At 41.6% G+C, this 16,744-nt stretch overlaps 1 protein-coding gene across 1 annotated transcript; it reads left to right on the top strand.

Moving 5' to 3' along the window:
* The first annotated feature begins 3,133 nt into the window (after positions 1-3,133).
* On the top strand, positions 3,134-15,156 carry GNG13 (G protein subunit gamma 13). The gene is made up of 4 exons (XM_066576615.1): positions 3,134-3,959; positions 11,881-12,133; positions 12,498-12,636; positions 14,449-15,156. Exons 3-4 carry the CDS (start codon positions 12,539-12,541, stop codon positions 14,552-14,554), a joined length of 204 nt encoding a protein of 67 aa, XP_066432712.1. The 5' UTR covers positions 3,134-3,959; positions 11,881-12,133; positions 12,498-12,538; the 3' UTR covers positions 14,555-15,156.
* Positions 15,157-16,744: the final 1,588 nt, after the last annotated feature.

The following is a 16,744-nucleotide window of genomic DNA, read 5'->3' on the forward strand; positions in this document are numbered from 1 at the left end:
TGTGACTGTTCCTGGGTAGCAGCAGTATGTATATAGCAGTCTTTTGTCCTCATTGGTGCTGGGCTTTATATCTTTGATCGGCAGATGTCACTAATTCATTAATATCTAGCAAAAGGTTGTGGTAATCAGCTTATGCTAGAAAGCAGAGCAGCGTCCGCGGTCTACACGGGATAGAAGATAAATCTCGATATCTAGAAAGGATTATATGTGGCTAAAGGGAAAGTCGGTTTTATCCCCCTAAGTACCCCCTGCTGGGTAATGGTGTAAGTACGACCCCCCCCCCCCCCCCCTACCCCTCTGAACGCTTCCCAAATATGTGTTCTATAAAATATATATACCAGGAGGTAGCAAGAAATGTTTAATGCAACAGTTATTAGATGTATATTTACTGGTCTCATGTAACATATGTACTGTATGTGTGTATGATATATATCTCAGTCGGGAAATACATTACATTACTCTAAGTGACATACTCTTGTACATAGGGGGCAGTAATAATAATAATAATAATCTTTATTTGTATAGCGCCAACTTATTCCGCAGCGCTTAATAGTTATAGAGCTTAACTAATATAGTAGTTATATTCTTGTACATAGGGGGCAGTGTTATAGTAGTTATATACTTGTACATAGGGGGCAGTATTATAGTAGTTATATTCTTGTACATAGGGGACAGTATTATAGTAGTTATATTCTTGTACATAGGGGACAGTATTATAGTAGTTATATTCTTGTACATAGGGGGCAGTGTTATAGTAGTTATATTCTTGTACATAGGGGGCAGTATTATAGTAGTTATATTCTTGTACATAGGGGACAGTATTATAGTAGTTATATTCTTGTACATAGTGGGCAGTATTATAGTAGTTATATTCTTGTACATAGGGGGCCAGTATTATAGTAGTTATATTCTTGTACATAGGGGGCAGTATTATAGTAGTTAGATTCTTGTACATGGGAGCAGTATTATAGTAGTTATATTCTTGTACATAGGGGACAGTATTATAGTAGTTATATTCTTGTACATAGGGGGCAGTATTATAGTAGTTATATTCTTGTACATAGGGGACAGTATTATAGTAGTTATATTCTTGTACATAGGGGGCAGTATTATAGTAGTTATATTCTTGTACATAGGGGGCAGTATTATAGTAGTTATATTCTTGTACATAGGAGCAGTATTATAGCAGTTATATTCTTGTACATAGGAGCAGTATTATAGTAGTTATATTCTTGCACATAGGGGGCAGTATTATAGTAGTTATATTCTTGTACATAGGGGGCAGTATTATAGTAGTTATATTCTTGTACATAGGGGGCAGTATTATAGTAGTTATATTCTTGTACATAGGAGGCAGTATTATAGTAGTTATATTCTTGTACATAGGAGGCAGTATTATAGGAGTTATATTCTTGTACATAGGGGGCAGTATTATAGGAGTTATATTCTTGTACATAGGGGGCAGTATTATAGTAGCTATATTCTTGTACATAGGAGGCATCATTATAGTAGTTATATTCTTTTACATAGGGGGCAGTATTATAGTAGTTATATTCTTGTACATAGAGGCAGTATTATAGTAGTTATATTCTTGTACATAGGGGGCAGTATTACAGTAGTTATATTCCTGTACATAGGAGCAATATTATAGTAGTTATATTCTTGTACATAGGGGGCAGTATTATAGTAGTTATATTCTTGTACATAGGGGGCAGTATTATAGTAGTTATATTCTTGTACATAGAGGCAGTATTACAGTAGTTATATTCCTGTACATAGGAGCAATATTATAGTAGTTATATTCTTGTACATAGGGGGCAGTATTATAGTAGTTATATTCTTGTACATAGGGGGCAGTATTATAGTAGTTATATTCTTGTACATAGAGGCAGTATTATAGTAGTTATATTCTTCTACATAGGAGGCAGTATTATAGTAGTTATATTCTTGTACATGGGGGGCAGTATTATAGTAGTTATATTACTGTACATTGGAGGCAGTATTATAGTAGTTATATTCTTGTACATAGGGGCAGTATTATAGTAGTTATATTCTAGTACATAGGGGGCAGTATTATAGTAGTTATAATCTTGTACATAGGGGGCAGTATTATAGTAGTTATATTCTTGTACATACGGGAGCAGTATTATAGTAGTTATATTCTTGTACATTGGATGCAGTATTATAGTAGTTATATTCTTGTACATGGGAGCAGTATTATAGTAGTTATGTTCTTGTACATGGGAGGCAGTATTATAGTAGTTATGTTCTTGTACATAGAGGGCAGTATTATAGTAGTTATATTCTTGTACATAGAGGGCAGTATTATAGTAGTTATATTCTTGTACATTGGATGCAGTATTATAGTAGTTATATTCCTGTACATAGGGGGCAGTATTATAGTAGTTGTATTCTTGTACATAGGGGCAGTATTATAGTAGTTCTATTCTTGTACATGGGAGCAGTATTATAGTAGTTATAGTCTTGTACATAGGAGGCAGTAATATAGTAGTTATAGTCTTGTACATAGGGGGCAGCATTATAGTAGTTATAGTCTTGTACATAGGGGGCAGCATTATAGTAGTTATAGTCTTGTACATAGGGGGGCAGTATTATAGTAGTTATATTCTTGTACATAGGAGGCAGTATTATAGTAGTTATATTCTTGTACATGGGGGGCAGTATTATAGTAGTTATATTACTGTACATTGGAGGCAGTATTATAGTAGTTATATTCTTGTACATAGGGGCAGTATTATAGTAGTTATATTCTTGTACATAGGGGCAGTATTATAGTAGTTATATTCTTGTACATAGGAGGCAGTATTATAGTAGTTATATTCTTGTACATAGGGGGCAGTATTATAGTAGTTATAGTCTTGTACATGCGGGGGCAGTATTATAGTAGTTATATTCTTGTACATAGGGGGGCAGTATTATAGCTCCTCTCAGTGAAAAGATGAAATCCAAGCTTGCCGCCTTAGCAGTATGACATTGATATTTTTCTCATCCTGTATCAATTCTGATTAAAATTCTTGCTGCCAGGATGATGGGTGTAGTAGTATTGTCTATAAACAGGTGAGTCTTCTAAGTGAAGCATCTTGGAAGATCTGCTAATGTGTATAAAGTCTTTTCACCTGACAACATCTCTATGTTTGCGACTCTTTAGTATTTTTTTTCCTGCCAAATATGGCGGCATTTGTGGCACCTTCTCCTGCAAATATAAGAGCTATATCGCCATTACACTCGTGCAGCAGCAAGCAATTTGAATACAAGCATCAAAATGGCACAATTATAAGACTCGGCGCGTATTTCGGCAATCTCGCAGCCTGTGCTGCTGTTGCGCCAAATTCATTTTCCACGATCAAGAATCTTTTTGGCGCTTTTTATGAGAATATTAGCTGAAGCCATTCCCCTGTTGTCGCTTATCATCTCTACATGGAAGCTTCATTGTTTTCTCCGTGTGACAAGTGCTTCATCCTAAACACACAAGACTCGGCCATCCTCTAGTTTTCCTTAGGGAAGCAATTACGACAGAATCCCCCGGACAGGTATCTATAGTAGCCGAACGCTGGATGTCATTAGCATCCGCCAGCAATAAAATGATACAAATACACCGGGTGACTAATGAGTCCATCTGAGGCCAACCCTGATTTTTTTTTTTTTTTTTTCTTCCCTGCTACTTAATGCAGAGAGTATAGTAAGTGATGAGGAGACGGCAGATCCCAGCTCCCTCTCTCCAGAAAACCACCTTGTTGGAGCCGCTCTAAACCCATCCTCAGAAATAAAAGGCCATCACTGGTATTAATCCCCCTCCGCCGCAGCTGGATTGTTGCTACATTAACAGATTACATTCTGGGCAGATTTAGCAGGATTCATTCTCTATAAAGGCCACTGCGAGGCTCCAGAAGACCCTTCCCCGCCGCTGCTGCATCTTCCAGACCGTTCTGCAGGATCAGGTAAGGACTTTGTTTGCTATTTTTGACTATTTGCATGCGTGGGGGGTGCAGGAGCATCCAGGGGTTAATGCTGGTTTCTGCCTGTGCATCCCTTTAACCCTATGGAGAGGGGGGTTTATTACTATTATAATCCGTTAGCATGGACAAAGTTGTTGGATGCGTTGAGTCGGTGCCACAGGGATTTGTTTTGGCTTTGGGTCATATATTTATACACAGATGTAGCAGAGCTGAATTTGTCATATTAGCATAGCAGTTCATATATGTATAATATGACTTATTAACTATTAGTTGCTACTTTACTGTGAAGGGGCCGGGAGGAGGGGAAATATTTAAAGTCGTCTTTATAGATATGTTCATGATGTAACCTAAAATCCCAATCAACTGGTTCCTATGAAATTGGCCCCAGCGTTCGAGCGCCCACAATAGGGCATCGTAGGTAGGTGTGTGTGTGTGTGTGTGTGTGTGTGTGTGTGTGTGTGTGTGTATGTATATAGATAGAGATATATATATATATATATATATATATATATCTCTCTATAGCAATGCAGCCATATTTTGGCTCCCTAAAGCCTGCATGTACAGGTGCAGCGCTGCTGAGATTATCATTAGTTTACACAGGACTGCCGCTAACCCCACTGCATCGGAAGAGTTTAAATGACAGCTTTAGCTCTGCTACATCTGTAGCATTTTGGCACTGTTCAGCTGCGATCCCCCGCCCCCCTTTATCCTGGACCAGCCACTAGGCTAATAAATCTACGGTAGAAAGTTCCTGACTGTGATGCAGTGCACCATTTTTTGTTTTCCCCCCACATTTGGGGAGATGATGACATCGTTTGTATTCTCTGGGTATAAGCGTGATGAAATCGCCCAGAAGCTGGTGATGCCGCTCTGCGTACCATGGCTGCCCAGTGATGGGAACGGCTTGTACTGTTTACATGTAGCGCTGACACATTCCATCATCTGGGGGAATGCAAAATAGGAACCCCCCCCCCCCCCCCCCCCACCCCCACACACACTCTAACTGGAGTGTAAGCTCTTATGGTCAAATACCCTTTACTATTTGTACCAGTTAATGCTTTATAAAAGCCCTGGGGGACCCCTAAAACCAGCGAGCCCCCCCCCAGCCCCACAACTGGGTTACATCATCCAATGAGCTCAACATGGCACAGAACTGGGTGTTGTCTGCGTGTGGTTGGTGCCACGGAGTACCCAATCTCCTCCATCCCAAATCGCAACCTGTCTCCCAGTCAGTAGCGGGTTGTGGTGCTGTTGCACATTTATGTCTCTAGGAGGGTGGCGAGGGGTGCCAGTGTCATGTGACTGCAGTCATCGCCCACCTGAGGACATCTATATCTCCTATGGAACCTGAGCTCCGCGCCCCACCCAGCACCACTTGTACTGCGTCTCTTGAGGACGGCGCCCCCTCAGGCTATGTTGGGGCTGTTAGGCGATCATCTGCTGCTAATTACATGCAGTTTGCACCATGACGGGTCGCGCTCACTAATCTCTGCTCTAATTTGTCACTGGCGACTATTAAAATTTCCCTGACAAATTATTTATAGGCAGAACACCCTCCTCCTTTTGCATTCTGGGTAATTTTAAAGGACTTGTACAGATTTCTATAAATGCGACTTAATCGTTGTATAATGAAAAGCTTGCAAGCTTTCTTATAAACGTGCTACATTAACCAACCATGTGCAAGATCTCTGCTTGCTGTCAGCATATCGGAACATTCCTGCTGAAAACCAGTACAGAACGAATACTCCTCGCAGCTGAAGGTTTGTCACAGTTGTGTCTAGATTGACTACGTCAGCGGCACAAATCGCTGTGCTGTCCTGATAGTTTGTTACAATGTATCAGTTTGGAATCCAGCTTGTATAGAGGATTGTCTGAACTGGATACACCTGTAACAAATCCTCAGCTGTGAAGTCTTGGGCTGTATTCACACGAGCAAATGGGATTTGGGGCAGTAAGAAAGTTATCTGTGCAATTTTTAATGCAATTTTTTGTTTTGGTTTTTTTTTTACTATGGGCATCTGTTTCACACCCGGTTGAAAAAAAAATCACAACATCCTGTTTTTTTTAATGTTATCCCTATAGTAACATACATGAATCCCTAATAACGCGGTCACTTTTGGTTTTACCATTTTCGTTTTTTCCTCCCTCCTTCAAAAAAGTAATCAGTAAAAACTAAGAAAAAAGTAATAGTACAAATTCGGAATACATACGACTGTTTGATCGCTTTTTATTGCGTTTTTTTCTGGTAGACAGGGTGACTGAAAGTGCATTTCTGGCGTCTTTTTTTTTTTTTCATGTTCACCATGCGGGGAAAATAATGCGCCACTTTGATGGATCGGACTTTTACGGACGCGGCGATACCAAATATGTGTGTTTTATTTTGTGATTTAGGCTTTTTAATTATAGATATGACAAAATGAATGTGATTTAAACAGTTTTGTTTTGTTTTTTTTTACAATAAATAAAAGTTAATAAAAAAACAAACAAAAATAACTTTATTGCTCTGATTTTACACTTTTTCCTTAAGCCCCCCTTGGGGACTACAACATGCGATGTTTTGATCGCTCCTGCAGTATGACCTAATGCTATAGCATTACGTCATACTGCGATTTGACAGGCAGTCTATCAAGCCACCCCACAAGGGTGGCTTGATAGGCAGTCTGCTAAGGCAGCCCTGGGGCCTTTCAGAAGACCCCCGGCTGCCATGACACCTGCACGCCTTCCCCGATCTCACTGGGGGGGATTTAAATGCTGCTGCCAGAATTGACAGCAGCATTTAAAGGGTTAATAGCCGTGATTGGCCGCACGGTCGATTGCAGATATTTCCCGCGGGTGTCAGGTGTAATGAACAGCTAACGCCCGCACTGTATGAAGAGAGGTCGCCCTGTAACCTCTCTTCATACTTGCCCCAATGCTCCAGGACGTACCCTTACGTCCTTGGTCGTGAAGGGGTTAAACAGTTCGTCTGTCATGTGACTGTTTGTTTTTGAAAGCAATTCTTAGACAATCGCACAAACATAGGACCTGCAGCGACTTTTCAAACTCCAGAATTTTGGGCCGAGTGGAAAAAAAAAAAGGCACTTGTGAATTAACCCCTTCACATGCATGGGCTCCTCTACTGTGCGAGTTCTGTCTCTGACTTGAACAAAAATACTGGGGTGAATACGGCCTCAAATTGAATGGCCGCCTTTGAAATGCATAGCAGGCTGTGGCTCCCCCGGACCTGGAGTCAGCTGATTGCCACAAGCACCCCGGGTCCAGTGCCCCCTGGTTTTGCCAGGGAAAGCCACAATCAGCTTTGCATTCATATTAATATCCCTCACAGCTGAAGGTTTGTTACTCTTGTATCCAGCTTAGACCGTAGAGAATTGTATAAACATGGATTTCTCTGCTACAATGTAGCGAACTGTCAAGACCGGAGAGGTTTGTGCTGATGAAGTCTTTACTGTCTCGACTGAATGCGACTGTAACAAACCCTCAGCTGTAAGAGGTATAAATCGAAATGGTTGCCATGAAAATGCAAAGCAGACTGTGGCTTCCCTTGGGTGTTGTACCCGTGGAAATCTGCTGCGTTCTGAAAGGGGTTATCTGATGAGACAAGCCCTGTGCCATAGTTACACATTGCTGTTCAGGACTCTAGGAAAGTTGTGTGACGGCTCAGTGGTTTATGTGCCGGGGATCGTTCTGATGAAAACACGAAAAAGGGTCCTTTTAGACGAGCCGATTCTCGTTTGAATGAGCGAGTGACGTCACTGCCGGCTCGTTAAGCCGCTGAGAAGGACCGAACGAGCGCTATTTAGACCGAATGATAAGTGAATGACGCAACAATGATTTTCGGTCCTAGAATCGTTAATTTTAATGCTAATCGCTCCGTCGAGCAGCACCTTACCCCTTGGCTGTGGCATCGCAGGGGTTACTTGCACCTGCTTGTTGCTCCCTGTGTCAATACTACATGTGTGGGTTTGTAAGAAGGTACAGGGACAATGTCTACATCCAGCATACAAATACATAGTCTGCAACGGGGGAGGGGACGGCGGGCAGACAGATGGAGCCTTTCATCAGAATTTGCATTGGGTTAATGTGATGCATTAGTGGCTGGATGCAGTCGATAAACAGAAGAGGCCGGAGTGATGTGATGAGCCGCTCTGCCTGTCCCATATGTCCCAGGCTATATATCACTCAGCACACAGACCCTCTGGGGTTCTAGAAAACATCTCAACAAAGAGACCCTCAGCAGATGTCCTATATGTCATTTATTTCTGAGGGGTGTCAGATTCTTCACCACCTTCTATCCTGCCTAAGCACCATCTGTCCGGACCACTAGTCTAGTGATGGATGCAACCCGCTATTGTGGAGGACCCCCAAGCTGCAGCAGCCCCAGGTCTCCCCCTAATAACACCATGTGGTTTTTAGGTCCAGCAAGCTGTGTTGATTTCTTTATAGAGTTTTTTTTTTCCTGATACAGACAGCTAAATCCTCCCATTTAAACCTAGGAATATATAACATGATTCTAGCTGGCTCCAGCCACCACTAGAGGGCGCTCCCTCTAAACCTCATAATTAAAGTCTGCAGTGAGCTGTTAAGTACCCTCTAGTGGTGGATTTGGATAATGGAACTTTATAGAACCTGACATACCCCTTTGAGATAAATTTGGCTTTCTAACTGTCTTATGATCATTAAACCCTTCATCACGCATACAGCTATATATTTCCTAACTGCATATACTCCACAGCATTTGCTGTATATGGAGTGGGCAGCCCGCTCCATACACAGTGGGTATCAGCTGTCCGACAGCCGACACCTGCTCACAACAGCCACAATCAGAGAGAACTCTGATCATCGCATAAGGTCAGGTGTCATGGCAGCCTGGGGCCTTTAAAAAGCCCCAAGGACTGCCATGATCACTTGCCTATTAGGGATTTGCCTCTGGCAGATCTTTAACAGTCAGTCTGGTAAAGTGCAGCATAATGCAATACCACAGTATTGCTTTATACTGTGTAATCAATCAAATGATCACAAGTTCAAGTCCCCTAGGGAACCTAATTTTCTTTTACTTATTTTTTTATTCTTGAAATTAAAAAAAAAGTCCCAGCCATCACAAAATTTATATGTATACAAAATTTGGTATCGCTACATCCGTAAAGGTCCAATTCTTTAAAAGATCACATTGTTTAACCTGCATTGTTATCGCCAGGAAAAAAAAATGTGGTGGAATGACCAAAAAAAAAAAAAAAACACAAATGAGAAAGTGACCAAAAAAGTCATGCACCTATAAAAACTACAGGTCCTCCTGCAAAGCAAGCACTCGCACAGCTGTGGTGACGTCACCATATGGCAGCAGAAGGCTTTTTTTTTTCTTCTTCTTTAAAGCATTACCGGAAAAAGAAAACTGTACTTTTGACATTTCTACAATTGTACTGACTCGCAGAATAAAGACATGTCATTTTTACTCCTTGCCATAAAAGTAACCCCCCAAAATGGCACAATTTTGGTTTTGTTTTTTTTTGTTTTTTTTTTATATTCCTCAATTCGCTCCATTTAAAGACTTAAGTCTTCCAATACAGTATATAGAAACAAAAGTTAGGGAGAGCGCCATCACAAAAATGAAAAAATTAATAACTATATGGGATTCTACTTACCGGGTGTCAGGCGGGGCAACAAACATATATTTGTGTCCCACCTGCATCGGGAATCCAAGTTCACCTTTAGAGGGTTTCTTTGCCGATGGGTGGAGTTTTATCCAGAAAAGCTGGTACTACAGAATCTAATAATTCTACTCAGCTAATCTAGAGAGCAGGAGCTCGAAAAGTGCCCCAAAAGTTTCTAAGAACAAATTGGGGAGATAACAATGATACATAAAGAAAAAAACTTTTCTATTCACTGCGCTACACTCTCAACCCAGAACGTCCTGTGGGAATAAGCTACTAAAAACCTAGGTCAATAGTAAGCTATAGTTTTATTCCCCATATTCCACATAACAGATATATTAAAAGCAACGCGTTTCTGCGTCCACTGACGCCTTTATCAAGCTTAAAAACAAATCTGTTCTAACACTCATATAAATACATACATAAAATACCTTAATCATATGTGTCATATGATTAAGGTATTTTATGTATGTATTTATATGAGTGTTAGAACCGATTTGTTTTTAGCTTGATAAAGGCGTCAGTGGACGCAGAAACGCGTTGCTTTTAATATATCTGTTATGTGGAATATGGGGAATAAAACTATAGCTTACTATTGACCTAGGTTTTTAGTAGCTTATTCCCACAGGACGTTCTGGGTTGAGAGTGTAGCGCAGTGAATAGAAAAGTTTTTTTCTTTATGTACCAATACAGTATATGGTACTAATTGTAAAATAGAATTCGTCCTGCAAAACAGTTATGTCAACTGGAAAATAAAGTCAAAGTACCAGAAGTGCAGAATAACCTGGACCACAGGCACTTCAATGAACCTTGGTCAAGAAAGGGTTAATCCTTCCTAGATTGCGGTTTGCCACAGTCATGTATTTTTGAGGGATGAGGACACATCATGGCGTCTAAAAGCGCCAACAAGAGCCTGAAAATGGCAGGGGCATCAACTGTAAGGTGTGGGTGTGTGTATATACCCCTTTTATGTGTGCGGCTGGGGTAAGGGAAGCAAGAGATGTGGCCCTTCTTATAACAAAAAGTGAGGCAACTTTTCAAAAAGTCTTGAAAAAAGTGTTTTCTGTAGCAGCTCCTATACAGATGTTTCCATAGTTACAGACTACAAGCATGCCCCCTGTGTAGTCTGGGAGGGAGCGCAGTAATACACGACTGCAGGATTTACTCCTACAGCATTTGAACCCACACTGTGGGGTTCTTTCATGGGTGCTAAAAAAAAAAAAAAAAAAACATTTCTGAGATGGAACATCCGAACCATTCATGGTCATTAGTCAAACTGATGAGAGAGTGCATCGGCCATGCCCAGGTTCTCACAAACCATATACTAAATGATGTGATAAGACCACTATGAAAAAGGTGCTGTTGCCCAAGTACAATAGTTGACCAATGGGCAGGTTAACGTTCATATTGAAATAGCGAGTGACCAAGAGAGCGAGGAGCGACCTATCAGCAGATGCAGACAGATGTGGAGCGGAGTCAGTGTTATCCATAGAAAAATAGAAAACCAGCAGATAACATGTTTCGAAGTTCAGACCTCTTTATCAGACAGCTGGGTGAACACATGATTGTGTGTTCACATAAAAGGTAATAGAGACCATGGACAGCCAGCAGAGGAATGCTGGTGGCCAAGGGCAGTGAAGAGCCCTCCAGCCCCTGATGAAGAGGTCTGCGAAAATAGAAACTCGTTACTTGCTGATATTGAGGAAAAAAAAAAAAAAAAGCAAACACCCATTTTCTGGATAACACTGCCACTGCTCATCAGTCAGTGTAACTGATCCGCAAACTGTGGGAACGAGGCCTAACGCCGGCTCGGCTTGTTGGAGAACGTGAAATCTGTGTGTCACTTCCACATACATGATGGGAGTTGCAGTCTTGGTATAAAAAAAAAAACAAAACCCTAATCTGTTTGTTGTGCTCTTCTGTATTTTCACACCGTCTCCATCTGCCCCAGCTGTGTTGTAGTCTGTGTCGTCAGAGGAGGTTTGTATCCCAACCAGAGACTACACTCCATATCATCAGTGTCCTGTATTATGGTCGATACAGCTAGAGAATACTACAATTATGGTCCTGTTGGGGGTTGCAGTTGTCCACCCCTAATAGAATCGTCCTGTGGGCAGGTCATGATGGGAGGTGTAGTGTTTTACATAGAGGATAAGGAGGATCCTACAAAGGTCAGGACTTAAGTTTGCTGATGTCTAGTACTTATGTTATAAACGAAAAGTAATCTTCACTTTGTCCTACTTTCCATCCCCCAGGCTCTTCTATGGGCCACAGTGAAGCACCTGCCCTACATGCCATTTAGGGCCGCCTTCGACTGCTTCTTTAAAAGTCCTTCCTCGCTTCATCTTCTTTATAAGCTGCCCGCTCCAACATTCAAATCACATTCAAATCCAGTTGGTGGATCGTTTGGCTCGTGCTGGGGCGTACATGCAAAGCAGACCATAAGCAGACGGAGATAAGCGGCTACTATAACATCACTGCTCTCCCAGGTCTGGTGTCCGGCGGCAGGTAAGAGCTCGTACTTATATCATACTATAATCTATTCTCATTCATGGTTGGGGACCTTACACACGGACGGAGCTGCTCCACAACATACTGCAGCACTTGCTATTGGATGGAAGATTCCGCACCAGAATCCACGTCTAATGTGCCGATTTTAATGCAGAATTGAAAAACCTTAATTCTACTGGCAACTCCACATCCAAATCCACCTTAACAGATTTCCACAGCAGCCAATTCCACTGCATGTTGTGGAAGTGTTCTGTGCAGCAGGTGCTGCTAGATAGAGGGCGCTAGACTACATGACAGATTCATGGCTGGGAGGAAAGTGTGATCCACTGTAGGTAATCTATATATGATGCTTCTGTTCTAGCACATTCTCCTCTGCGGGGTCTTCACTAAAAATCTGCAGCCATGGATGAGATGGACGTTCCCCAGATGAAGAAGGAGGTGGAGAGCTTGAAGTACCAGCTGGCCTATAAGAGAGAGATGTCTTCTAAGTCCATACCTGAGTGAGTACAGTCAAGGGGCGATGGGGCGCAAGGCCGGTTATAAGGAACAGATCAGGTCCTGTGAAGGTTACTAGATCCGCACAACTTGTAAGGGTGCTTTCACACGGCGAAATTACATTCTAGCAGAATATTCAGCCACAAATTCGGCACTAATGTGTTGACTGATGGGGAATTGCAGGCAGAATTCGGCCACTTTCTGCAGTCTTTCATTATATGATGAACCACAGGCAGAAGAGGAAGTGCCTAATAAGTGCAGGGTATTTTGGTAGGTTACTGGTTTGATCTTGGGGTTCAGTGATGTGTCATCTCATGAGGCCAAAAGCAGGAGAAACGTTAGCGTGGGGGGTGGAAAACTATTTTGTGGCAGCAGACATAAGTCAGGTCTTGGCGTGTTTCTAAACACAACTAAAAAGTTTGTAGAACTTTCTTTGAGCAGCACAAATGGGACAAAAAAATAGCCCAATCGTAGGCAGGTCCCAGAATGCTTTGCACTGCAGCAGGATGGCAAAGTCACATGTGATTTTTGCAACACAAGAGCTGCAACCACCCCCCCCCCCCCCCCCCTCCCCAAAACTGTTGCATTTTTGGTCAGACACGTTGCAAGCTGGCTGCCAATCATTAGATGGGACTTTATGTTGCACCACCACGGTCTCTGTGTATGCCTGGCAGTGGTCCCATATCCTCATTACTGGCACCATTCACTGTCTATTGGACCGATGGAGGTCGCTGAGTACAGTCCATCATTCGCATAGACCTTTGTTCCCCTGTGCTGTTGCAGATGTTTGGAAGCTACATCCTCCGGCTGAGATTTGTAGTTTTACAATAGCTAGAGTCACTCGGCCATAGACTATGAAAGGAACAGTAGTGTGTACACACACGTACAGACACACACACACGTACACACGTTGTGCATGAACATGCCCCGTTGCAGGGAGAGTGCGCTGATCGACTTTGTGTTGCTGAAGCATCCTGCTCTTCAGTGCATGTTAGGAGAGGATTGCAGTATTTTTTGCAGCACAGTAGGGATGGAGCAGGATCCCTGCTATGGGTCATGGGGGCCCTCTCTCATTACAGCGGTGCCAGTTAGGCTCATCCACATGGGAGACTCCGTTTAGAGCCACCGGCGCACACTTCCTAGTACTGTTTTCCCCATATCTCGGGCTGAAATCTCAGCCCACCTTCCAGGTAATTAGGAAATCTGCAGTAAAATTGCTTAATTAGACTTTGAAGAGTCATAATTAAAAGGAAGTTCGTTACTAAAGAAAAATCGAACAACAGGTCAATAGGCTAATTCACAGACTGATTGATGTTCGGTGCTGAGGAATGGCGCTTAGACCAGTAGCGGTGGCTTACACGAGCAGTGGCGCCAGCATACTAGTCATGAAATGGTTAAAGTGTTTCTGAAGGAGCAGCTACTGCCAGGAGACCGGAGAATCCATTGCAGCTAAACATTGGCACAATCTGTGGAGGACTCTGTAGACAAGGGCTCCGGGGTGTTGGATGCTATGGCTCTTGCTAACTCTGCTACACATAAGAGTATAGAGACTGTAGACAAATCAAATTAACACCGCCACCTGGTGGTCAGATATCTACATCATTACCTGTAGCTTTAAAGGAGTCTATTGGGCGTTTAGCAACTTTTCAGTACTGATTAGGTATTCTCAGGACAGGTCATCAATAGTTGATTGGTGGAGGTCCGGCTCTTGGGATACCCATCAATCAACTAAATGCATCCTATTGTGAAGGCAGTGTGTGAAGAGGAGGGCTACAGAGTGCAGGCTTTTTGGTAACTTGTTCCCCCTCTCTTTTTAGGTTATTGAAGTGGATAGAAGAGGGGGTGCCCAACGATCCATTCCTGAACCCTGAACTGATGAAGAATAACCCCTGGGTGGAGAGAGGAAAGTGCAGCATCCTGTGAGGCTCAGACACCCGGCGCTGCCCCCCCCCACCCGATCTTATCTACTCTGAATGTAACCAATACTGATTCTAGGGTGCAGATAGGAAGCCGATCAGATCTGTATGACCACGCTGAGGGGTTCCCAATCACCCACGTACCCGGATTCCTACATTTCCTGATGACCAGTAGATAGAGGGGTGAAGACGAGGACCCATTATACTTTCCACTTTACCTTTAGGTTTACATGTTGGTAAGAAGCGTGAGAATGCCTTTGCTTTAGTTTTAGCGAAATGCTCTGCAGTGAGAGGTTCTGTTGTCCTCAGCGAGGTGCGCGCTACGGCTGTATGACAGCAATAACACAGGCTTGACCTGCACTGCGCAGTAGCGAGCATGGGAGGCTGTACCTGACAGCGCCCCCGACTGTACCTTCCAGATTATGCACTATATACAACAGTCTATGCTTTTCAGGTTAACTGTAATTAATTTATAGAGAATGAGGGGAGACCCGGCCGAGCCCCCCGCCCCACCCCCACCTTTGTATTTTTCTGTCCAAAGAATTAAATGCAAATAATTCTAAAGCTGAACACAAAATTCATATCTAATAAAAACTTGGTGCATTTTTCCTTCACTGTCCCTCGTGTCATTTATACCCCTATATGTCATTTACCACATGAACATCTACAGCAAAGCTCCACGGGATATCAGAAACGGAGGTGCAAATCCAGTCTGATATCAATATTCTTGTACATAGGGGGCAGTATTATAGCAGTTATATTCTTGTACATAGGAGGCAGTATTATAGCAGTTATATTCTTGTACATAGGGGCAGTGTTCTAGTAGTTATATTCTTGTACATAGGAGGCAGTATTATAGTAGTTATATTCTTGTACATAGGGGGCAGTATTATAGTAGTTATATTCTTGTACATAGGGGCAGTATTATAGTAGTTATATTCTTGTACATAGAGGCAGTATTATAGTAGTTATATTCTTGTACATAGGAGGCAGTATTATAGTAGTTATATTCTTGTATATAGGAGCTGTATTATAGTAGTTATATTCTTCTACATAGGAGCAGTATTATAGTAGTTATATTCTTCTACATAGGGGCAGTATTATAGTAGTTAAAGTCTTGTACATAGAAGCAGTATTATAGTAGTTATATTCTTGTACATAGGGGGCAGTATTATAGTAGTTATATTCTTGTACATAGGGGGCAGTATTATAGTAGTTATATTCTTGTACATAGGAGCAGTGTTATAGTAGTTATATTCTTGTACATAGGGGGCAGTATTATAGTAGTTATATTCTTGTACATAGGAGCAGTGTTATAGTAGTTATATTCTTGTACATAGGGGGCAGTATTATAGTAGTTATATTCTTGTACATAGGGGGCAGTATTATAGTAGTTATATTCTTCTACATAGGAGCAGTGTTATAGTAGTTATATTCTTGTACATAGGGGGCAGTATTATAGTAGTTATATTCTTGTACATAGGGGGCAGTGTTATAGTAGTTATATTATTGTACATAGGGGGCAGTATTATAGCAGTTATATTCTTGTACATAGGGGGCAGTATTATAGTAGTTATATTCTTGTACATAGGGGGCAGTATTATAGTAGACATATTCTTGTACATAGGGGGCAGTATTATAGTAGTTATATTCTTGTACATAGGGGGCAGTATTATAGTAGTTATATTGTACATAGGGGGCAGTATTATAGCAGTTATATTCTTGTACATAGGGGGCAGTATTATAGTAGTTATATTGTACATAGGGGCAGTGTTCTAGTAGTTATATTCTTGTACATAGGGGGCAGTATTATAGCAGTTATATTCTTGTACATAGGGGGCAGTATTATAGTAGTTATATTGTACATAGGGAGCAGTATTATAGTAGTTATATTCTTGTACATAGGGGCAGTGTTCTAGTAGTTATATTCTTGTACATAGGAGGCAGTATTATAGTAGTTATATTCTTGTACATAGGGGGCAGTATTATAGTAGTTATATTCTTGTACATAGGAGGCAGTATTATAGTAGTTATATTCTTGTATATAGGAGCTGTATTATAGTAGTTATATTCTTCTACATAGGAGCAGTATTATAGTAGTTATATTCTTCTACATAGGGGCAGTATTATAGTAGTTATATTCTTGTATATAGGAGCTGTATTATAGTAGTTATATTCTTCTACATAGGAGCAGTAT

The sequence above is a fragment of the Eleutherodactylus coqui genome, chromosome 8 (assembly GCF_035609145.1).
Source record: "Eleutherodactylus coqui strain aEleCoq1 chromosome 8, aEleCoq1.hap1, whole genome shotgun sequence".
In the NCBI taxonomy this organism is placed as follows: domain Eukaryota; kingdom Metazoa; phylum Chordata; class Amphibia; order Anura; family Eleutherodactylidae; genus Eleutherodactylus; species Eleutherodactylus coqui.